The sequence below is a fragment of the Grampus griseus genome (assembly GCF_964374135.1).
Source record: "Grampus griseus genome assembly, chromosome: 13".
In the NCBI taxonomy this organism is placed as follows: Eukaryota; Metazoa; Chordata; class Mammalia; order Artiodactyla; family Delphinidae; genus Grampus; species Grampus griseus.
In genome coordinates this window covers 11,372,491-11,398,059 of record NC_139007.1, presented here as the reverse complement: position 1 = coordinate 11,398,059, position 25,569 = coordinate 11,372,491, and the positions used below count along the sequence as shown (strand labels likewise).

General features: G+C 40.9%; 1 protein-coding gene across 1 annotated transcript in view; it reads left to right on the top strand.

Annotated features, from left to right (window-relative positions):
* The first annotated feature begins 2,323 nt into the window (after positions 1-2,323).
* Positions 2,324-25,569, top strand: part of TMEM30A (transmembrane protein 30A) — a 41,509-nt gene continuing 18,263 nt past the window's right edge. The window contains exon 1 of the mRNA XM_082668910.1: positions 2,324-2,623. Within this exon, the coding sequence (XP_082525036.1) occupies positions 2,387-2,623 (237 nt within the window). The 5' untranslated portion in view covers positions 2,324-2,386. The remainder of the gene's footprint in view (positions 2,624-25,569) is intronic.

Below are 25,569 nucleotides of genomic sequence, written 5' to 3'. Positions count from 1 at the left end.
TTGTGTAGCAGTTGAATAATAATAATAACGGCTGGTTAGCCGTTAAGGTGGCGTGTTGCAGTGCAGAGTGCTCGGCTGTTTCCTGTTTTCTCCTGATTGCTCGTGTGTAAAGATGCCTTGTCGAGCAGAAGCAAATGGCCGTCCAGTTTATTAAAATGCCTGACAGCTGCACTTCCAGTCACCTGGGCCTTGAATATAAATAAGGGAGCATACAGCGAGCACATCTAGCGATGATAAATACACCTTTTATTTTTCTTCCTCTCCCCCCCCAAAATGGTAAATCTGATCATCTTCACATATGAACTTAAAATATGGAAAATGTTGAGGAAGCAAACAGATGGCTTGTAACTTTTTAGGTACTTATAATATGGTGTATCTTCCTGCTCATGAATATTCTGTACTATAACCATTGTTTCTGTAGTTTAATTAAAATGTTTTCCTGGTGTTAGCTTTAAAAAAAAAAAGTAAAATGAAGAGCTACAGCTTATTACAAAAGACTTCTTAACGACCTGAAAAGACATTTTTCCAAAGAAGACATACAGATGGCCAACTGGCACATGAAAAGATGTTCAACATTGTGAATCATCAGAGAAATGCATATCAAAACCACAATGAGCTATCACCTCACACCTGTCAGAATGGCTATCATCAAAAAGACCACAAATAACAAATGTTGGCAAGGATGTGGAGAAAAAGGAAGCTTCCTGCACTGTTAGTGGAAACATAAACTGGTGCATCCACGGTGGAAAACAGCATGGAGGTTTCTCAAAAAATTAAAAACAGATATACGATATGACCCAACAATTCCACTCCTGGGTATATATCTCCCCAAAATGAAAACACTAATTTGAAAAGATACATGCACCCCTGATGTGCATAGCAGCGTTATTTACAATTATGTACCAAGCTGTAGACACAACCTAAGTATCCATCAACACATGAATGGATAAAGAAGAGGTGGTATATATAAAATGGAATACTACTCAGCCATAAAAAAGAATGGAATTTTACCATTTACAACAACATGGATGGACTTGGAGGGTATGTTGCTAATTAAAATAAGTCAGACAAAGACAATACTGCGTAATATTGCTTATATGTTGAACTTAAACGATAAAACAAACTAGTGAATATAACAAAAAGAAACAGACTCACAGATCGCATAGAAAACAAACTAGTTTGTTACCAGTGGGGAGAGGGAAAGGGGGACGGGCAAGGTAGGGATATGGGATTAAAAGGTACAAACTACTATGTATAAATAAGCTACAAGGTTACACTGTACAGCACAGGGAATATAGCCAATATTTTATAACTATAAATGGAGCTTAACCTTTAAAACTGTGATTCACTATGTTGTACACTCGAAACTTATATATCGCAAATAAAAAAAAAAGACTTCTTAAATCAATGTGCAAAAGATAAACGTGGACTCAGAAAAGACGGTACAAAGTAACTTGGAGACTATTAATGGCGGAAAAACAAGCGAGAACAGCTCAATCTCAGCCAAGATAACAGGGTTAACCAAGTCAGATGTTTATTCTTGAGGACAAAAGGGTCACCCATAATGCATCTCACTTAATATTTACATTTGTTCCTTGTGTGGAGATTTATTTTTTCAATTAGAAAAAGTCGTGGTTTTACAACTCAAGCAAATACTGCCGATCCCACGAGCCTCTGGCTCTCATGCTGTGGCCTTTTCAATGCTCCGATCCCCTTCCGAAAGGGCTTCGAGGTGAAACAAAAAGCTGTCTGGCACCGGAGCCACCCGCTCCTGGGCTAACGGGTGTGGCCCGGGTCGGCCGGGTCTGACCCGCCACCCGGAACGGCAGTCGCCACGATACCAAAGAAGCCGGCAGGTGCGTGCGAACCAAAGCTTCCGCGAGCGGAGCGAAGACGCGCCTGTGGCGCAATGGCCGAGGCCTCTTCGACCCACCCAGCCGGGGCCTCGCAGGCGCCAACGCAGCTTCACGCTCTGTGGACAGAGGCCCTCACTTCGTCGTCACAGGGCCAATGATCAGCGGGCTTCCGCCTTCTCCCTCCCCCTTCTACCCTCCTCCCTTTTCCCCTCCCCTCGTCCCTCAGGCCTCTCCTTCCTTCCTCTCTCCCTCCCTCTGGCGTGCCCAGCCGAGTCCCGCTTCCGGTCGGCGGCTGGTGTCCGCCAGTCCGCGGAAGGGTGTCCCGCCTCTTCCGCCTTTACAGCCGAGGTGGCGGCGGCGGCGGCGGCGGCGGCGGCGGCGGCGGCGGCGGCGGCGGCGGCGGCGGCGGCGGCGGCGGCGGCGGCGGCGACGGCGACGGCGCGTCTTCTGTCGGGGTCAGCAGGCGGGTCAGCTGGCGGGTCAGCTGGGCGGTCCACCTGCGCGTCGCGGAGCCGCGCCCGTGGGGGTCGATGGCGATGAACTACAACGCGAAGGATGAAGTGGATGGTGGGCCCCCGTGTGCTCCCGGGGGCACCGCTAAGAACCGGAGACCGGATAACACGGCCTTCAAACAGCAACGGCTGCCGGCTTGGCAGCCCATTCTTACCGCCGGCACGGTGCTCCCCACCTTCTTCATCATCGGCCTCATCTTCATCCCCATTGGCATCGGCATCTTCGTCACCTCCAACAACATCCGCGAGATCGAGGTGAGCGGACGGGAGGCAGCGGCGGTGGGAGTTGGCGCCGCCGGGGAGCGAGGTCCCCCCGCCGACCCCACTCCTTCCTCGGGTCCCGGGGCTTGACAGGCGGGCCCCGCCCTCCCCCACCTTCTCTCTTCCTCAGTTTCCACTTTCTCTTCCTACGGGTTTTCTGAATTTGCAGTTTTGCCCGCCCTTCCTCTCGCTGTTTACCGGGTTAGAGAGGGAATGAATGTTTAATGCAGAGTGTGGGTCGGGGGAAGAGCGCCCCTTTCCTGGGCGGTGTGTGTGGTTTTAACCTCCAACGGTGGTGGAAAAAAGAAGCAAAGAAAAAGAGAAGTGGAAAGAAGTTATGTGGAGATAAAACGCCAGGAGAGTTGACACGGCCAGAGTGTCATTACCTGTGTGGGGATTATCCCGGGACACGGAGATTAACACCTTGGCCATTGTTGGGGAAAAGACCCAGAGTCTTAGAGGCATTGATGATTTTTATGTCAAGAAGGTGTCATGTTACCAGATCACATATTAGGACGTGTGACCGAGATGTGTACAGTACCTTTTGAGTTAATAGATGCTTTTAGTTATAGGGCATGAGGTAAAAGGTAACCTGAAACTTCAATTCCGGTTTTGCCTTTAGGCTACATTGATTAATAACCATGCCCTACATTCGCCCTAGTTTTTTTTTTTCCCCCAAACTTAAAACAAAAAAAAAGAAGAAAAAGAGTCAACGACCGTAACACAGAGAATAATTTGTGAATTGTCTACTGAACATTTTACTTTTATAAGACGTGTTAGAGAAACTTGGGGAAGCATCTTGACTTTTGTCAGAGAAACAATCAGTATCTTCATCCATCTGCAGTGGTGAACATAGGTTGATACAGGTTGTAAATACTTTGTGTAGATGTCCAATATTAAACATCTGCTCATCCACTTTTCTTGAATATCTGAGAAATATTTTTATCTGTTCGAAAGGGGAGGAGCTGGTACAATGTTCTCTTGATTGCTTCTGTTCTATCAGATTCTGTCATTTTTTTCCCCTCTAATTTTATTAAATACTTAAAAATTATGCATACTTTTTAATAGGGCTTTCAGAGCAATTTTATTTCAGCTACAGAAATAGGCATACTTTCCAGTTTAATTCACAGTGTTACCTGTAAAAGCAAAATCGTTATTTTTTTAATTGTACAGTGCTCATTTCTGTGTTAATAATAGTAATAAGAATTGTACAATATCTATAGCCTAGTTTTTAAATCTTTTACTAAAAACTCATTTTCAGTTTAATAACTAAAGAAAGTAACACGGTATTTATTTTTCAGCATAAAGTTTTGTTTTATCATTTTTATCTCCTAGTAGTCCTTCAAATGTAGTACTTCTTGTTCTCCCAACTGTACGAGGACCACACATATCAGGATGTGAGCGAAGTGGTGTAATACAAGGACCATGGGCTCTAGGCAGGAGTCAGGCAGAGCTGGGTTTAAATTCCAGCTCAGCCACTAACCAGCTCAGTTTATTGGAAAACATAATCTCTCTGAGCCTCCGTTTCCTCACCTGTAAAATCGGTAAATAATGCCTATCTTGTGAAATGTGAGAATTAGAAACAATATAGATAATATTCCTGGCACTAAGTTTGTACAATAGTTACTGTTATTGTGATGACCCCGAATCAGGAGATGAGAAATGGAGTCAGAGGGGTTGGTATTTGCTAGTAAGCTAGAAGAGTATTGTAAAATTGAGACAGAAACCAAACCGAGATGTCTTGATTTTCAGTCTTAAGCTTTCACGCTACACTAGGACCCTTACTGCAATGTTAGTAGTTAAGTAGAAGAAAATTTAACATTAGAAATTTCATCATCTTATTTAAACTTCTTAGGTTTTTTTTTTTTTAAGATTTTTCTAATGTGGACCATTTTTAAAGTCTCCATTGAGTTTGTTACTATATTGCATCTGTTTTCCATTTTGGTTTTTTGGCCACGAGGCATGTGGGATCTTAACTCCTCCACTAGGTATTGAACCCGCACCCCCTGCATAAGAAGGTAAAGTCTTAACCACTGGACTGCCAGGGAAGTCCTTGAAACTTCTTAGGATATTAAGATGAAAGTAGCGATAGTTTGGAATTTTATATGATGAGTATTTACTAAATTATCAGAACTCACCTATAGATATTTACTATACTATGAAGATAAATGTTTACTTTCTTTAACACTTTCGGATTCTGAAATAAAATACAGTTCTTCACACCAAGTAGTTGGTGAAATGGAAATTTCTTTTTAAAAAAACATTTTTTAAATTAATTTTTATTGGAGTATAGTTGCTTTACAGTGTTGTATTAGTTTCTGCTGTACAGCAAAGTGAATCAGCTATACGTATACATATATCCCCTCTTTTTTGGATTTCCTTCCCATTTAGGTCACCACAGAGCACTGAGTAGGAAATATCTTAAATAGTTCTCATGTATATAATTCTGATTTCAAGTTGCCTGAAGAGTCTTCTGCAGCTTGATCTAGTTAGAAGGGCACTAAAGTTAAGAGTCAGGGCATCAGAGTTGAAGTCCCAACTTTTACTCCCTAGTTTGTGATCTTAGGCATATTTCTGAGTCTCGATTTTCATTTTACTTGAAGAGCCAAAAGATTCAGACTAGGTGGTCTCTAAGAGGCTGTTCAACTCTAATATTCTGTGACTTCCAACTTTAATGTGATTTAAAGAAAAATGCTGCATATTCAAATTGTATCACCTTTGGAACCAGAGGAAATGAAAATTAGGAATGATTAGGAATTTTGTACCAATGCTCACATACAGTTATGCAAATAGAATAAATTTTTAAAAATTTGTTGATTATGTGGAGAATTGGTTCAGAGTTGGGTGTGGAGTTATTAGAAAAACCTAGGGAGCTTTCCCAAAACACACATGCGTGTTTCCGACTGCTGTCCACCCTTTGTCAGCCACTAGTTTAGTAATAAAATATGTTGAGGGTTATTAAAAGTAAATGTGTAACGAGAAGTTCTTGGCAACATTCACTTCCATACTGTAAGTTGCTCACAGCTCTTTGCCTCATTATTGAAAATTCTAAGAACTTGTATTGTTGTATTATCAGTACATCAAATTACTAGGCCAAAGGAGACTTTCCCAATCAGAATGCTTTTTTTTTTTAAATTTATTATTTATTTGTTTTTATTTTTGGCTGTGTTGGGTCTTTGTTCTGTGCGCGGGCTTTCTCTAGTTGCAGCGAGTGGTGTGCGGGCTTCTCATTGTCGTGGCTTCTCTTGTTGCAGAGCACAGGCTGTAGAGCACAGGCTCAGTAGTTGTGGCGCACGGGCTTAGTTGCTCCGCGGCATGTGAGAATCTTCCCGGGCCAGGGATCAAACCCATGTCCCCTGCATTGGCAGGCAGAGTCCCACCCACTGCGCCACCAGGGAGGAAGCCCCCAGAATGCTTTTGTAATATAGCTTGAAGTGCTAAGATCAGAAATCCAGACTTTTTAGGTAGAGAAATCAGAGGGTCTTCATCCTTTTCCCCGAAATTTTATACTAAAAAATTACTACTCTTGTAAAGCATGTTGGACTCTCCTAAAAAGGGAGTAAAAAAGGTATTTAAAAATTTTAATGCTTATATTTGGAAGAATATCTCCTCCCCCCATTAGGTGTATATATCTCGTTTAGTTGGTTTTTAGATTTTCCATAATCTAATAAAGTTATTAGAAAACAAAAGTTAATTTTATCATTCATAAGAAAATATTTAATATCTCGTTAAGACTAAGACTTAATATCTTCATTTATTATTAGCAGCAAGGAATGAATATTTTCTGTAATTTGGCAATTGTAGGAGTCAGGCACTTCTTTCTACCATATAGGTAGTGTTTTTCTAGTTGAGGGCCCTTGTTGGTGAGGCAGAGATATTAATTGAATGGGGCTAACTTGAAACAGGTAGGAGATATTCTTAATTTTTGCAATTTCACACATTTATCTGTGTGAAGTTATATAGTTGTAAATGTTTTTTTAAATTAACTTATTTTTGGCTGCATTGGGTCTTCGTTGCTGCGTGCGGGCTTTCTCTAGTTGCAGCTAGCGGGGGCTATTCTGCTGCGGTGCGCGGGCTTCTCTTGTTGCAGAGCACGGGCTCTAGGCACGTGGGCTCTGTAGTTGTGGCACGTGGGCTCAGTAGTTGTGGCACGTGGGCTCAGTAGTTGTGGCACGTGGGCTCAGTAGTTGTGGCTCGCGGGCTCTAGAGCTCAGGCTCAGTAGTTGTGGCGCACGGGCTTAGTTGCTCTGCGGCATGTGGGATCTTCCCGGACCAGGCCTCGAACCTGTGTCCCCTGCATTGTCAGGTGGATTCTTAACCACTGCACCACCTATATAGGAAGTCCTATATAGCTGTAAATTAATGGTTAGGATCAGATGAGGACGTTATTCTGAGTGATATTCAGTATAAACTTAAAACTAAACATTTACTTCAAATTAATATTGCCAAAGTGTTCAACATACATTTTCGTCAAATTTTAGTGGATTAGGCACTAAAAATTAGGCAAGTGTAAAGATTTTAATAGTCAAATGAATTGCAGTTGCTTAGAAGTTGACTTAGAAGCTGACTCTTGGAAATTAAGAGGTTTGTGGTGTTAGTGTTATCTTTTGTTTCTCACGTAACTTTAGTACTTAGGGCAAGGCACGGCAAAGTAAGTATGGCTAGCCAGACCATTTTTGTGAAGCCCAGGAACTGAGAATGGTTTTACAGATGAACGTTTGCTATTGAGTTTGATGATAGGGAACACTAACTTTGAACTCCGATAATGCGAAATGTTACCCCCCCAAAAGAATTTTATTCTTACTAGTAGACCTGTGTTACCAGAAAATTGTACACAATTGTTATTATATGTTGAATTTCGTCAATAAAAGTGTGTGCAAATTTGTTTTCTCTCTGTTATATAAGAACCTACAAATATCCTCTTGGTTTGCAAAGCCTAAAATATTTACTTTCTGGCTCCTTACAGAAAAGACATTCCTACCCTTGACTTAGAGTTTTAAAGAGACATACTGGCAAATTTAGCAGTTGTTACAAAAATAGCAGTGTTTAACTTATACATTCTGATCCTCAATAATCTTTTCAAGGTAAGTGTAGAGAGTACTGGTAATTGCTTGTGTTCTACCTTCTTTGTACAAATAGATGTAGAATACCTTAGCTGAATTTACCATTAACCTTGGCGCAGGTAATATTCTTCATTTCTTTGTCACAGTCAGATAAAGTTGAAGGAACTAAAGAAAATTGTTTTTGAAATTTTTAATGACCTCTGTCTTCATTAGAGCCTCTAGAAAGGACAAATAATTCTTTTTTATTTTTATCTTTTATTTTTTAATTTTTATCTTTTAAAGATAAATTCTTTAGTGTGGAATCAGTTCAAAGGGGTACTTAAAAATGCCATTTTTAATTTAATCTAATTAATACTTAAAATGATTTACCTTATTACTCAGCATTTTGTCGAGTGACTTGTTTAGATATTATATTGATTTCCTTTAAGACAGATTTACATTCAAAAATGGAAGTTCTCCAGTTCTTATGCAGGGTAAAAATGGCATGTCCTTCAGATTCCTCCTTTCCCACCGCATTAAATTCAGTCAGTTTCTTAAGAACGGGATGTATTTTTAGAATTACTAAGAAGAATTGCCAGTTCGATTTAGGAGAGCAGTTACAATGGTAGCAGAACAAAGTTGGGAAATACGATAACTCTTAAACTAATCCAGTCATCTCCATCTGTTGTTCTGTTTTGCCTCTGGCTCTTTGTGTTTTGAATTTAAGCTATTGGCAGGTCTCCAGTTTATCATTGTATTCTGCACTGTGCCTTGTATGCTTTTGACATTTAACAGGCATTAATTTTTAAAAATAAGGGAACTGTAGTTCCTCTCCCACCTGGTAGCCTCTTTCTTTCTAGGATAAGTTATGAACTATTATCTTTAGTATAAGCTTTTTTTTCCTTCCTTTATTAAGGTTACAATTCACAAAAATTGTATTTATTTACAGTGTTCATTGTGATGGCTTGATATATGTGTATACTGTGAAATAATCACCATAATAAAGCTAATTAACATGTCTATCACTTCCCATAGTTACTCTCTTATTAAAAAGACAAGAGATAACAAGCGTTGGTGAGGGTGTAGAGAACAGGGAACTCTTGTGCAATGTAAACTCGTACAGCCATTGTGGACCAGAGTATGGAGGTTGCTCAAAAAATTAAAATATAGAACTGTCATAAGATCTAGTACTTCCACTAGGTATATATTTAAAGGAAACCAAATCAGTATCTCGAAGAGATATCTGCACTCCCACGTTCACAAACTTTGTTTTTATACCCAAATGGATTTTATTACAGTCTGGACATTAGGCCAGGCTGCCCTTGAATTTTAGCTCATGGAGGATATAGTGGTCTTTTGATGGTAAAAACTCACAGACTGAGTTAAATTTATCAAGAGTTTTAATCAACATTGAGCATTTTCTGTATGTAAAGTGCTGCTCTGGGCATAGTGGGCGACAGAAAAAAGTTTGTGGACAGGGCCTCTTTTTTTTTTCCTTCTCCCTCAAACAGAGAACCCTTCTTAAGGTACCTGAACCTGGAATCTTTTGGGGGGAGTTGAAACATACATATTAAAGGAAAACCAAGCATTGCTAGATGAGTGGCACAGACAGAAGGAATATGCCTTAGTGGTCCAAAAGAAGACAATATTACATCTGTCTCTAATAACCATGGAAAACTTTGTGGCGGAAGTGGGCTTTGAGCTGGAATTGAAGGATAAATAGCACTTCTAAGGAGGAGGTTGGATGCATTCCAAGAAAGGAGATTTATATGAACAAGATTGTAGTGGCAGGAAATCAAAAGGTGTCTAGAGAAAGTAGGAGTAAGGGTAAATAAGCTGGTGCCATGTTGTGGATAGACTGGGTATTTGATGATGATGAAACCGCCTAACTTAGACTGGGACCTGAACCCACGCGCCGGAACTCTAGCCCAGCCAAAACCCAGACTGGGACTTGAACCCATGGTCTTTTAACTGAGATCACACACCTGGTCTCAGGACTTGGGAGCGGGCTTGGGAGAAGCACACTCCACAGACAGAGTGGGTAATTTATTTCATAGGCTACTGAGTCGGAGGAATATTCCAGCTATTTTGGGGAGGGAGTGGGAATTTCTAGGAATTGGGCCACTGCCCACTTTTTGACCTTTATGGTCGGCCTTGGAACTGTCCTGGCGCCTGTGGGTGTGTCATTTAGCTTGCTGATGTGTAACAGTAAGTGTATACTGAGGCTCAAGGTCTAGTGGAAGTCGACTTGTCCGCCATCTTGGATCTATTTGGTTCTAAATAAGTTTATGTTGTGTCCTTGGACTATGTCATTCTTTTAAAGGTTGTGCCCTACCCCCTTCCCTCCTGTTTCAGTGAAATGATGGTGTCCACTGTAGAACGGTTGCAGTGAAGAGCAGTTAGATTTAGGAAGTGTTATGAAAGTAGAGCTAATAGAATTTTCTCATGTAGTGGATGTGTCGGGTGTGAGAGAAATTGTAGAATTAAAGATAACTCTAAGATATTTTGGCCTGCATTGGAAGGATGGAATTGTAATTTTGTAACCGAGCAAGGGCTTGTGTGCCTGGTTGCAGAAAGACAAACTCTGACAGCAAGCATTTGCAGCAAAGTGTAGGGGTTTATTTGCAGGGTGCCATGCAAGGGCGTGGGAGACAAGCCTCAGATCCACTCCAACTCGGTCTTTGAGTTAGGGATGTTTTAAAGGGGCAGAATGGTTTTGGGAATCAGGGTATCTTTGGTCTACAGTTCTCTGGCTAGGTGATCCATGGCTCGGGGGTCTGTAGGCTCACCTTGCCCTGGAGAAACAGCCTGAGTTTGTGTGTTAATGATGGTATCTACAACAAAAATTTTAGTACATTAAGGATGTTATCGACAACAGCAATCTTAGTCCTCTGACTCTGGATGATTAGTGTTCAGTTAGCACAGAATTGAGGTCAGAGGGGACAAAAAAGGGAACAAAGCTTTGGAGAGAGAGATTAATCATAAACTCAGTAAGGGAACATGGTTTTAGGGAAACTTGGCTTCAATTTATCAAGATGGGGAAGACTGTAGAAAAAGTTTTAGTGTGACAGTAGGGGGTTAGGGTGTGAGAAGCTGAGTAAAGAGTTCTGTTTTTAACTTGTTACGATGAGATGCCTTTTAAACATCCAAGTCGGAAATAATGAGTAGACAATTGAATATATGAGGCTAGAGTTTAGGGGGAAGGTTGAGACTGGGTTTAAGCATTGAGGATTCATCAGCGTAGATGATATACAAAGACATAAGATGGAATGAAGTCAAAAGAGTGATTATAGGTCAAAAAAAGTGAGAACATCCAAAGAAAGCCCTGAGTCACTCCAGTGCTTATAGAAGTTGGGGAGATGAGGAGGAACTAGCATGGAGACTGGAAAGGAGCAGCCAGTGAGGACTGAGGGCTGGCCTTTGGGTTTACAACATGAAAGGAGCAGTCTTGCAGTGAATGATGTCACTGTCCATGAGGGTTTTCAAGCCAGAAACTCTGGAAGTCTACCTAAGCTTATCATCCCATCTCTAGGCGTTAAGTTCTATAGGTTTTACTTTCTCTATATTTTTAAAATCTTTTTTCCCATTACCACTGCCTTTTTCTTAGTTTATGTTCTTAACATTTCTCATCTGGATTATTGCAGTAGCATTCTTTTTTTTCTTTTTTCGTTCTAGTCTGGCATTTTCTTTAGTCTTTCTGCATGTCACTGCCAGAGTGATCTTTTAAACAGCCTAATCTGAATATTTCATTCTCTTGCTTAAAATTTCTTGTATGTCTCCCTGTAGCATTCAGGATAATGTTCAGAACCCTTAATGTGAAATGTAACTTTCTTCATGACAGGCTACTTTCTGTTTCTCTGGCCTCGTCTCCTACCACTCCCCTGCCCTTTGCTCTAACCATAGCAAACTGCTGTATTTTATGGGATGTGGCATGCTGCTAGATCTACCTGAAATGTCCTTCCTTTTCTTGTTCTACCATGGTTTTCAAATTACGTTCCTGTCAACACTATGGAAGGTTTTCCCTGATTTCTCCCCTTTCCATTTTCAAGGAAAATGATATATATACAATATGCAAGATCAAACATGTATAACTATGATATCCATCCATATCTGAAGGCAAACAAATTTGCTTATTGAACAGTAATTCACAACAGTAAAAATTTAGCAAACAAGTTTTTTGGCAAATGCTGCAAGCAGAAGAGGGATGATGATGATTTTAAAAATGGCAGATTTTTTTTTTTTTTGCAGTACACGGGCCTCTCACTGCTGTGGCCTCTCCCGTTGCGGAGCACAGGCTCAGCGGCCATGGCTCACGGGCCCAGCCGCTCCGCGGCATGTGGGATCTTCCCAGACCGGGGCACGAACCCGTGTCCCCTGCATCGGCAGGCGGGCTCGCAACCACTGCGCCACCAGGGAAGCCCTGATTTTTTTGATGCTTATTTTAGAAGGAGGTACTGTTGTATACTTATTAGTTCTGAAAAGCTGGAAACCATAGACCAACCTCCAATTACATGGATTTGTAGTTTAATTTCTAAATTAATTAAAATATAAGAATGATTATGTGACATTTAATAACATTGTGCATCACTATGCTGAGTAAGTTGGCTATTGTTCTAAGCTCTCAGGTCTCACATTATATACAATTATATTTAACTTTGAAAAAGTTTTTGAAATTATTTGTTTTTCCTTGAGTTTTAAAACGATAGAATGTACTTTTTCTTCTCCCTTTTAAAAAACTGGCATGAAGTCTCAAAGCTTGATTTGTACTGGAAGAAGTGAGAGTCAAATTCAAGGATACTAAGCATATTGCTAAGGAAGAATTGACAGAACTTAGGTGCTAATTCCCAAGAGGATGCCAAGATTTTGAGCTTGGATGCTTGGGACAATGGTGGTACCATTTATAGGCATCAAAAGACCACAGTTGGGTGTGAGATTATGGGGTTCAGTGAATCATCACTGTTGATTTTTTTTTTTAAGTAAAGTTTTTAGTGAAGCATAATGCCCCCCCTGGCCCCCTGCCCCAAATTAACAAGTCACATATGTCTGACTTAGTTTTGGAAAGATCACTGTGGATTTGAAATAGAGAGAGATGGTAAGAGTTTCAAGTGGGAGGGAAGAAATTCAACCAAATGAATACATCTAGGGATATAAAAATGGGACTGGGGGGTGAAAATAAGACCGGTGGTGATTTAGAGAGGAGAGTATAATGTATGAAATATGATATGAGGTAGCATGAGGTTATCGTCACAAAGTAGCACTGGAGACAAAGATAAAAGCCACTGATGTTTGAACATCAGTTACATGACTATACAAAGACAATGTTTTATATAGAAAAGACCATGTATTTCCTTAAAATAAAAGCCCTGCTTTACTCATATTAACTGCTTATCTGTTCCTTTGATCTACCCTGTTACATAGATTGGAGCATAATTAGCAAAGCCCTTTTCATCAGTTCTGTCCTAGGCAGTTTTTATAACTTGATACTTCTGTAAGAGTTTTAAGGGGTAAACTAAAACTTCAGGTTGGAATTTACTTTTTCGTTTGTGGAGATGCGTTAAATGCCAGATATAAAAACTTTGTGTATGGAACTTTATATTATAAAATTCTATTTCAGATTCTAAAAGTTAAGATGGTGCTAGAATGACATCTACCTGTCATAACAAAGTTGTTGTTTTTGATCTGTATTTTAGGTGAAAACTCTGAAGATTTGGTAGTACTGTTTAAAACGTCAGCATATTCATGAACGGGGCCAATTTTATTTTTAAAATATAATGTCTTTTAAATTGACTTCCATATTTCTAAATTATTGTATGGTGCATGTTATTCAGGATTAATGGGAGGCAGCAGTGCAGTCTAATGGAAAGAACAGCAACTTTGGAGCTAGCCAGATATGATTATATCACTGTCATGGATTGAATTGTGTCCCAGCGAAAGATGTGCTGAAATCTTAACTCCTAGTACCTGTGAATGTGACTTTATTTGGAAATAGAGTCATTGCAAATGTAATCAAGATGAGGTTATTCGGGTGGGCTCCTATCCAGTATGACTGGTGTCCCTATAAGAAGAGACAGGCACAGAGGGAAGAAGATGTGAAGACAGGGATATAGGGAGAACTGTGTAACAGCAGAGACAGAGGTGGTGTGATGCAGCTGCAAACCAAGGAATGCCGGCTGCTGCCAGAAGCTAGCAGGAGGCAAGGACAGTTTCTCCCCAGAGTCTCAGAGGGAGAATAGCCCTGCTGACACCTTGAATTCAGACTTCTAGCCTCCAGAACTGCGAGAGAAGAAATTTCTCTTGTTCTAAGACACCCAGTCTGTGGTATTTTGTTTCACCAGCCCTAGGAAACTAATAATAGTCACATACTAGCTGATTGGCTTTGGGCAGTCATTTAACCTCTGAATCTCAATCTCTCTGTAAAAGATTAAAATAGTTCTGGTATGGAATAGACATTTGGGAAATAATAGCTAGTTTTTCTATTGCTATTCTTTCTTCAAAGATAGTTTACATTTGTATATCACCTAATTCATTCATTTATCATTTCCACCTCTGAGCATGAGCCTTACTGATTGAATTAGAAGTAAACATCTTTTCTGTGGCTCCCACTCAGATTCTTTAACCTACAGAAACATGCTGCAGATTTCATGTGACCCATAGAATTTTATTAGGATATAAAGGATTGAGCATGTTCTATAGCTATCAGTTTAGAACTAAGCTTTTGATTTTTTAAAAGCTAATCTTCAAAAATAAAAGACTGAATTAAAAAAAATTGAACTCTTAACTTTTAACAGGCTCTAAATAATTTAAGTATGTGTCAACTGAAGGAAAACCGATAACCTAAAAGCTGGGAGTTAAGTTTTGTTTGGGGATCTTACTGAGGACTACAGTCCAGGACACAGCCTCTCAGCTCTGAGAAACTGCTCCGAAGAGGTAAGGGAAGAGTCAGGATGTGCAGGAGTCTTTGCTGGACTAATCACAAAGAACAGGCATCCGAAGTTCATGATTTTAGTGCTTTTCTGTGTATGGGAAGATGCAAGAGTCTGGGCTCACTGAAATTATACCTTACATGTGCATCTTAACTATCTCGGGCCAGTATCTAAAACACAGAATGCTTCCTGTTTTTTTTCCATCCTGAATCTTCCCTCAGGGTGCACCGTTGGTGGGCAGCTGCCATGTCTAATGGCTTGACCCTTGTAGAGCTGGGATGGGGGCCACATTCCCTGTCCACATGTGTATGTTTATTTCTTTCCTCCACCCCCTTTTATCTGATGAGCTTTTTTTTAAAAAATTAATTAATTAATTTTTGGCTGTGTTGGGTCTTCGTTTCTGCGCGAGGGCTTTCTCCAGTTGCGGCAGAGGGGGGCCACTCTTCATCGCGGTGCGCAGGCCTCTCACTGTCGCGGCCTTTCCTGTTGCGGAGAACGGGTTCCAGACACGCAGGCTCAGTAGCTGTGGCTCACGGGCCCAGTTTCTCCGCGGCATGTGGGATCTTCCCAGACCAGGGCTCAAACCCGTGTCCCCTGCATTGGCAGGCAGATTCTCAACCACTGCACCACCAGGGAAGCCCTGATGAGCATTTATGAAGGGAATTTTTCTTATTTATGTATTACTAATTTAATAAAAAAGAAGCATTTTAAATACTTTTTAACATGTTCGGTACTCCACAACAAGCTGCTGTCTTTTTGTGCCTCTTTTACTGTTCCTCTCACTCTCTCAATCAATGCCCACCTTCTTTCCCACTCAGGCCTGGGTTATGCAAATTACCTTGTCTACAGTCATAGTAATCTCTGTGGAAAATTCAGTGCTGTCCCTCATGTGTGAGCTTTGAGTAGGAAGCAGTGTAACTTGCATTACTTCCTCTGAGGCAAGAACGTGCACCGTGGCTCAGCCTTTACAGCCTTTTCTTTTTGCCCAAGATCTCTGAGTAGCAAAGCAGGGAAGTTGGCTGCCGTTGTGCCACACCAGTGGCATCAGTGTGACTTATAAAACTAAAGAATCTGCTCTAGGCCCCTCGGGCAAGGTTACCGTCTTGACCTTCCTATTCCCTCGCTCCTCTGCCTTGCCTGATGGTAACTGAAAGAGCTTCCTGGTGGCTGCTGAGGTTACGGCACCTCGTGTGTGCAGCAGTGTTGGTGGAGGGTGCTATCTCCTGAAGCTTCTGATACCGTTGTTTCTAAGAATTCTACAACAGTACTGGGATGGCCTTTTCCACAGCTCTATCCCCATTTTGTCACCTGGACTGCAAAGCCACACTGCTCTAGCTTATAGTGGCTCGTCACAAACGCTACCCCTTTAGCTTCGGCTCTGCAACCCTATTCCACTTTCCTGGTTTCTGAGACCTAGATTTTCCTTATTACTAGTAGCCAACTGTTTTATAAATGGACACTGTAGAAAAATTAGATACCTTAACTGGAGAACCCCTGATTGATTATCAGATCTTTAACTCAGAACTTTGTCCTAAATTCTTGTATCTTGGGTTTGTTCCTGTGCTAAGCCCTCAGTTAGAGATTGTCCCTCTTGGTACTGTCTCCCTGTAGATAACATCCACTTGTCAGCCCTCGTGGAGAAATTTGCTAAATACTGGATTAGGTATGTGTTTCCATAGTACCTGTACTTCTTTTACCAAAACACCCGTTCCATCTTAGTGACCGTGTTCTGTATTAGACAGTGAGCTCCATGTGATTAGGTATTGGGATGAGTCCCTCTTGCCTGGAACACACAGACATTCAAGTAAATATTAAGTTAATAAGTGATTCTTTCCTGACAGGGTGTTCAGGAAGAAATCAAAGTCTCGTTATCTTAGACTTTCAAAAAAATCTGTTGTTAATATCAATACAAGTGTTTGATTATGTTAGCCTCCTCTGTCTCCATTTCCTTATTTCCTTTTTTAAATTTAAATTTTAAGTTTTTTGGCTGTGTTGGGTCTTCGTTGCTGCATGCGAGCTTTCTCTAGTTGCGGCGAGCAGGGGCTGCTTGCTCTCCATTGCGGTGTGCGGGCTTCTCATTGCGGTGGCTTCTCTTGTTGCGGAGCACGGGCTCTAGGCACGCGGGCTTCAGTAGTTGTGGCTCGTGGGTTCAGTTGCTCCACGGCATGTGGAATCTTCCTGGATCAGGGATCGAACCCGTGTCCCCTGTATCGGCAGGCGGATTTTAACCACTGCGCCACCAGGGTAGTCCCATTTCCTTATTTCCTGAAGGACATTTTTAACACTCGGGATTATTTAACTTTCAGAGGCTTTGTTGTCAGCAATATTAACCAACTCTGGGTAACTTACAGGGGAAAGGGATTTGTTGGAGGAGATTGGGTAGCTCTCACACAAAATAGATGGGAGGTCTAGAAGATCAGGTTTGGAGACAGGAGGGAAGGAAGGGAAGTTTGGAAGCAGAAACAGTGGCTCAGATGCCACAGCTGCTGTTGAGTTCCCTGTTCGACTTCTGCTGCCGCTGCTGAGCTCATCACACCCACTCCTCTCCGATTTATATGGAGATTCAGTTCTCTAGTCTCAATCAGGATTGATCGTATGTATGCTTTTGTCCTGGCTCCTGGGGTTAGGGAGAGGAAGGACTCATTTACTCCCTTGGCTTCTGAAGTGGAAGTTGGAGCCCGGCCTGCCTCCAAAACTCTCCACCAGGAGAATTCCCCAGGGCTTGGAAGTGTGTTTGGGTGCTGGGCATCCAAATTAACAACAATAAGTCACAGTTATCCCCCAGATTTATCTTCATTCTTATAATCTGCAGACTCTGAGTTTGTATATCAGAAAGGATGGTATGTTCATTGTACAAGAGGACATAGAATGGTGGAGAGAACAGAGATTTTGGAGAAAGGCAGAGCTGGGTTCAAATTCTTGATGGGTGATCTTGGGAAAATTACTAAACCTCCCTAAATGTCAGTTTCCTAGGTTAAAATGAGGAAAATAAAAATTAACTTTTCAGGACTACGTGTTAATGAGATGGTGTGTGTTAAGTGCTTATAATGTCTGACACTTAGTATATCCATTCAATAAGCAGTGGCCAGTAAAACAAAGCATGTAGTTACGGATCCAGTTTACCTTTTAGTGTTGTCTCGTTTCCTTCCAACATGAAAACTCTCTCCACAAATCCAAAGTGTCATCCTGAAATGTACCTGTGCTCTCTACCTTCGTGCTTCTCCATATGTCGCCTTTTTCCATCCTTTTTTTTCCTTTTAATGGCTCAGTTCAAATCCTCTTTTCTTCTCAGTGAGAAAGTGCTAGTCAATCTAGTACTTACTGCCCTCTTTGCCGTTCAGTTTAGCACTTAACGTTTATAGTCATTTTCTTTGTGTTTATGCACTATCTTTGATAGTCTTCTGGAGGGCCAAGGGGACTGACTATGGTGGTGAAGAAGCAGTTTAGTAGAAGGAACATTGGGCTTGGAGTAAAAAATCCTTGCTTCTAGCGTAGCACCAGCTACTGCTGTTCGTGTATCCTTGGACAAGCTTCTGAATGTTCTCTTTATGTAAAATGAGGATAATACTATAGGATTTTGGTGAGGATCAGATGAAATATGTGTGGAATAGAAAGGACTGTGTAAACTGTATCGACTAAGTATAAGATATGATTACTTTTGTATCTTCATGTCATGCCTTGCACATAGTAAGGCTTAAAATGTGAATGACAGTTTTTTTACTTTCAGAATTCCCTGGAATCAAAAGACATGCAATTTTTTGTACATTTAAAAAAGTATAATTAAAAGATTGTGATGAAAATGTTATAGCTATTCTTTGAAGTATAATTTGACATTCAGCAATAATTCTTGGTTTCGAAAAATGTTCAGGTTTAATATACTGTAGTATAATTTATTAGATTTCACATTCCATCGTATTATTTTTGTTCAGTTAAATAAAGAAAATATATCTTTGCTTAATCACAGCTGATGATCTGTCTTTCCTCCTTTGCCCTAGAAAATAATTTGAAAGAGAGTGGTTTAAGAGGTTTTTGTTCAAAGACAAACAATATGGTAGTAGGCCCAGCTGACAACTTTTTTTTTTAAATCCTAAATTTGACTTAGAAGAGAGAGAAGATGTGCAGAGATTATTAAATTAAAAAAATCGAAAAAAAATTTAATATATTTTAACATAGATTTTTAAATATAGTTGATTTTTCTAAATGTTCTCATGTTTTCTTTCATCTTGTCAAAACCATAAAAGTTGGCTTTTAAGTGCGATATTGTGCATGAATAAGCCCTGGGTGGAAAGCTGTGGCCCCACAGGTTTAGTGAAAAATTATACACGTTTTATCTCTCTTCATTTAGGAGACCTGTTTTTTAGCTTGTTTTAATTACGTGCCTAGCTTCTCTTAGATATTTGCAGTGAATGAAAATTTTCTCTAAACAAAGTTTCATTAGTAAGTAAGCTTTGATGGAGGACATTTCAATAGGTTATATCGGAATTTGACAAAACCAAGTTTTGTTAAGCAGTTTTGTGGTTTTTGAAAAGCAATTAGATGTAATTTTTAAAATTATTAAAAAAAATTTATTGGAGTATGGTTGATTAACAATGTTTTGTTAGTTTCAGGTGTACAGCAAAGTGATTCAGTTATGCATATACATATATTCATTCTTTTTCAGATTCTTTACCCATATAGGTTATTACAGAATATTGAGTAGAGTTCCCTGTGCTACCCAGTAGCTAGCTCCTTGTTGGTTATCTATTTTATGTATGGTAGTATGTGTATGTTAATCCCAAGCTCCTAATTTATACCCCCCGCCCCATTTCCCCGTTGGTAACCATAAGTTTGTTTTTGAAATCTGTGAGTCTGTTTCTGTTTCGTAAATAAGTTCATTTTTTATCATTTTTTAAATTAGATTCCACATATGAGTGATATCATATGATATTTGTCTTTCTCTGTCTGACTTAGTTTGATAATCTCTAGGTCCATCCATGTTGCTGCAAATGGCATTCTTTTGTTCTTTTTTTATGGCTGAGTAATGCTCCATTGTATATATGTACCACATCTTTTTTTTTTAAGATTTATTTATTTATTATTTATTTATTTTTGGCTGTGTTGGATCTTAGTTGCGGCACGTGGGCTCTTCACTGAGGCATGCAGGATCTTTTGTTGAGGTGCGTGGCCTTCTCTCTAGTTGTGGCGTGTGGATTTTCTCCTCTCTAGTTGTGGCGCGCAGTCTCCAGGGTGTGTGGGCTCTGTAGTGGTGCTTGGGTTCCAGAGCGCTTGGGCTCTGTAGTTTTGCAGCACGTGGGCTCTAGTTGAGGCGCGTGAGCTCAGTAGTTGTGGCACACAGGTTTAGTTGCCCCACTGTGTGTGGGATCTTAGTTCCCTGACCAGGGATCAAACCCGCGTCCCCTGCATTGTAAGGTGGATTCTTTACCACTGGACCACCAGGGAAGTCCCTGTGTACCACATCTTCTTTATCCATTCCTCTGTCGATGGCCATTTAGGTTGCTTCCATGTCTTGGCTGTTGTAAATAGTGCTGTAGTGAACATTGGGGTGCATGTATTTTTTTGAATTATGGTTTTCTCTGGATATATGCCCAGGAGTGGGATTGCTGGATAATGTGGTAGTTCTGTTTTTAGTTTTTTAAGGAACCTCCATAGCAAGAATAGGTACAATTGTAAATTGTACCAATTTACATTGCCACCAAAAATATAGGAGGGTTCTGTAGATGTTGTAATTTGATGCTCTATTTTCTATATACATATTTTAACCTTTTTTTTTAATTATGAAAAGAAATTGAATATCCATATATAAAGTTTAAATGTTCAGCTTCAGAAATAAAGATTAGTTGGCTTTTTTTTTTAACTTTATTAAAGACAATTAGGGTTGCTAATGATAAAATTCTTATTTATCAAGAGAGTGATAAGACAAGTCATAGTCTGGGAGAAAAAAGTGTTGAAAGGCATATCTGATAAAGGACTGTTACCAAAATGTACAAAGAACTCATAATAGTCAATAAAAGAAAATGGAAAACCCTATTAAAAATGGGCAAAAGACCTGAACAGATACCTCACCTGACAATATCTTAGTCAGCTTAGGATTCTATAACAAAATGTAGACTAGGTGGCTTAAACAACGGGTACTCATTTCTCACAGTCCTTGAGGCAGGGATGTCCAAGATCATGGTGCTGATAGGTTCAGTTCTTGCTGAGGACCCTCTTTCTGGCTTGCAGATGGCCACCTTCTTGCTGTGTCCTTACCATGGCATAGAGAGAAGGAGCTCTGATTTCTTTTCCTCTTCTTATTAAGGATACTAATTCCACCATGGGGGCCCCACCCTCCTGACCTCATCTAAACCTAATTACCTTCCAAAGGCCTACCACCAAATGCTATCATACTGGGGATTAGGGATTCAAAATAGAATTTGGAGGGAGAGGAGACACAAACATTCAGTTCATACATTCTGCCCCTGTGCTCCTCAAATTCATGTTCTCACATGCAAAACACTTTCATTCCATCATCAGCCCCAAAAGTCTCAACTGGTTCCAGTATCGACTCTAAAGTCTAAACTGTCTTCTCAATATCATTTTAATCAGATATGGGTGAGACTTAAGAGACTTTCATCCTGAGGCAAAATTTCTTTCCAGCTGTGAACCTGTGGAACCAGACGTGCTTCCAAAATTCCATGGAGGGACAGGCATAGTATAGACACTCAAATTTGAAAGGGGAAGAAATGAAAAGAAAGGGGTGATGAGTTCCAAGCAAGTCTCCAAAACCTAGCAAGACAAATGTCATCAGATCTTAAGGCTGGAGAATAATACTCTCTGGTCTGACACTGCCTTCAGGACCCACTGGGATAGAAGTCCTGCCCCGAGGCTCCAGATTGCTGCCCTCTGGTCTGTTGAGCTCCTCCCCCAGTATGAACCGAGGATGTAGCCCTGATGGTCTCGAAATCATCTCTGGGATCATTCTTCTCATCTTGGAGAATCAATAGCACATTCTGTAGCCGAATGGCTGTATGGGCCAGTCCTGTAAGATCTAAGCAAGTCCCTCAGCTTTCCTTCATTTTGTCCCTTCTCTTTCCCCTTCCGTTCACACTGGCAGTGTTTCTGCTGGAATGGCTGATTAGGTCCTTGGTTCAAACCCACACTAATCTCTTTATCGAATGATTGTTCAGCTACACCGTAGTATTCTCTTCAGAACAAGCTTTCTGATTTTTTGTAGTACAGATAGGTTTGAGAATTTTCCAAATCATAAGTTTTGGTCCCTTTTTGCTTAACATTATTCCTTATTCCATTTGTTTCTCTCTTCTTCCATTTTACTGTAAGCAGTCAGGTGGAACCAAGACACTCTTTGAATACTGTGCTTGGAAATCTACCTAAATATCCAGTTTCATCGCTCACAAGTTCTACATTCCACAGAACACTAGAGCACACTTTAGCCAAATTCTCTGCCACTTTATGACAAGGATCACCTTTTTTTCCATTGTCCAGTAATGTTCCTCATTTCTGAGTAAGACCTCACCAGGATGGCCTTTTACCATCTATATTTCTACCAATATTCTGATCACATTTATTTATTAATTCTCTAAGGAGATGGAAGCTTTCTTTCTAACTCTCCTCATTTCTCTTTGAGATGTCACCAGAATCACCTTTAATGTTTATATTTCTAGCATGCATCTCAAATCTCCAGCCTCTAACCGTTTCCCAGTTCCAAAGCCACTTCTTTTTGAGTATTTGTTAAAACAGCACCCCACTTTTCAGGACCGAAATCTGTCAATTTGGGCTGCTATAAAAATATATATATATAACTGATTCATTTTGTTGTAAAGCAGAAATTAACACACCATTGTAAAGCAATTATACTCCAATAAAGATGTTAAAAAACAAAAAAAACAATATAGACTAGATGGCTTAAAAAACAGACATTTATTTCTCACAGTCTTAGAGGCTGGGAAGTCTAGATCAGGGTGCTGGCAGATTCAGTTCCTTCAGATTCTTCACCCTGAAAAGGGTGGAGACCCTTTTCCTGACTTGTATTGATAGATGGCTGCCTTCTCACTTTGTCCTCACGTAGCTGAGAGAGAGAGAGAGAGAGAGAGAGAGAGAGAGAGAGAGAGAGAGAGGGAGAGAGAGGGAGAGGGGGAGAGAGAGAGAGAGAGAGAGGGGAGAGAGAGAGAGAGAGAGAGGGAGAGAGAGGGAGAGGGGGAGAGAGAGAGAGAGAGAGAGGGAGAGAGAGAGAGAGAGGGAGAGAGAGAGAGCATGAGCGCGAGCACGCTCTGGTCTTTCTTCTTCATCTTAGGAGGATACTAGTCGTATCACAGAGGCCCTACCTTCATGACCTCATCTGAACCTAATCCAGGGACTTCCCTGGTGGCGCAGTGGTTAAGAATCTACCTGCCAATACAAGGGACACAGGTTCGATCCCTGGTCCAGGAAGATCCCACATGCCGCGGAGCAACTGAGCCTGTGCGCCACAACTACTGAGCCTGCGCTCTGGAGCCCTCGAGCCACAGCTACTGGACCCGCATGCTACAACTACTGAAACCCTCATGCTCTAGAGCCTGCAAACCGCAACTCCTGAGCCCATGCATCGCAACTGCTGAAGCCCGCGTGCTCTAGAACCCACATGCTGCAACTACTGAAGCTTGCATGCCTAGAGCCTGTGCTCTGCAACAAGAGAAGCCACCGCAATGAGTAGTCCGCGCACCTCAACAAAGAGTAGCCCCTGCTCGCCACAACTAGAGAAAGCCCACGCGCCGCGACAAAGACCTAACGCAGCCAAAAATATAAATAAAATTTAAAAGATAAATAACCCTAATCCAATGTCCCCACCTCCAAATTAATCACATTGGGAATTAGGGCTTCAACATATGAATTTTGGGGGGACATAAACCTTTAGTCCATAGTACACAGATGGCAAGTAAACAAGTGAAAGATGCTTGACATGATCATTAGAGAATTGCAAATTAAAACAACAGTGAGATACCACTATACACCTATTAGTGAAAACCCAAAACGTCAACAGCACCACGTGCTGGTGAGGTTGTGGAGCAACAGGAACTCATTCATTGCCGGTGGGAATGCAAAGTGGGGCAGTCACTTTGGAAGACAGTTTGGCAGTCTCTTACAAAACTAAACATACTCTTACCATGAAATCCAGCATTCTACTCCTTGTTATTTACGTAAATGGGCTGAAAACTTAGGTCCACACAAAAACCTGCATGTGGATGTTTATAGCAGTTTTACTTGTACTTGCCCAAACTTGGAAACAACCAAGATATCCTTCAGCAGGTGAATGGATAAATAATCTGTGGTGGACCAAGAAAATGGAATAACCTTCAATGCTAAAAAGAAATGTGCTGTCAAGCCATGAAAAGACAGTGAGGAACCTTAAATGCATATTCCTAAGTGAAAGAGGTAAATCCGAAAAGGCTACGTACTTTATGATTCCAATTATGTGACATTCTGGAAAAGGCAGAACTATGGAGACAGTAAAAAGATCCATGGTTGTCAGGGCTTAGGGATAAGGGAGGAATGAATAGACAGAGTACAGAGGATCTTTTAGGCAGTGCAACTATTCTGTGTGATACTGTGATGGTGTATATATGTCATTATACCCTTGTCAAAACCCATGGAATGTACAACACCTAGAGTGAATCTTAAGGTAAACCACTGCCTTTGGGTGATAATGATGTGTCATTGTAGGGTCATCATTGGTAGCAAATGTATTACTCTGGTGAGGGATATTGATAATCAAGGAGATTGTGTATGTGTAGGTCCAGGGAGTATATGGGAACTCTGTAGTTTGCACTCAATTTCGCTGTGAACCTCAAACCACTCTAAAAAATAAACTCTATTAAAAAAATTCGTATAATGGAAAAAGTTTTCTCATTTTAGCTATCAGGTCAGGTCTTCTGACAACAGCTGGTGTACTGCAATTCAATTCTGACACCGACCACCTGAGTTAGTGTCAGACTCCACAGGTGTAAGGGCATGGTCCCCAACAGTATACTTCAGTACCACTCAGACACCAGCTGCAAGTCAGGCTACCCATACTTCTGGCCAACTAGCTACAAATCCGGGAGTTCCCAAGCCCCCCTCGCCCCGACTGCCCTCACTTCAGATGCTAGTTGCAAGTTCAGAGGTCTCCAGGCCACTTGCATTTCTGACCAACTGCTTATAAATATGGGAGGTTACTGTAACTTCTCTCAGGTTCCATAATTTGCTGGAATGACTCAGAACTCAGGGAAATGCTAGACTTACAATTATAGTTTTATCATAAATCATATAAACTAGGACCAGCTAAATGAAGAGACACATTTGGCAAGGTCTGGGAGAGTCTTGAATATAGAGCTTCGTGCCCTCTCCCTGTGGAATCAGGGCACATTGATGGGTTAACCAACCCGGGAGCTCACCTGTGGTGGCCAGAGTTTTTATTGGAATTCCATGATGAAGGCATGATTGATTAAACATTGGCCACATGATTGAACTAAATTTCCAGCCTTCTCCCTCTTTCCAGAGTCCCTAATCACATCTAGCCTTTCTGGTGAGCAGCCCTCACCTGAGCCATCTCCTTAGCATAAACTCTAGGGTGACTCAGGGGCTTATCAAAAACAAATGCACTCTTATCACCAGGGGAATTTAAGGGATTTAGAGGCTCCCTGCCAGGAACCCAGGAGAAAGATAAGACAGATTCTTAATTATCCAACACCAGGTTTTAAAGAAATGGTAGCCCTTGAGAAACCTGGTAGTTTTTTGTTTGTGTTTGTTTTTTTAATTTGAAAATGTGCCATGGAAAGCTGAGATGATGGAAAAGTTGTTTAGACTTTGTAGTTATTTAAACCTTTATACATCATGCAGTTTGAATTTTATATTTATGATTTTATGCGTAAATGTATTTCTTTTGGTAAAAAGGAGAGATGAGCCAGTAGGATGACATAGGACCCTTTCCAGTCAAAATAAACAGCTGACCTTATAAAAAGGT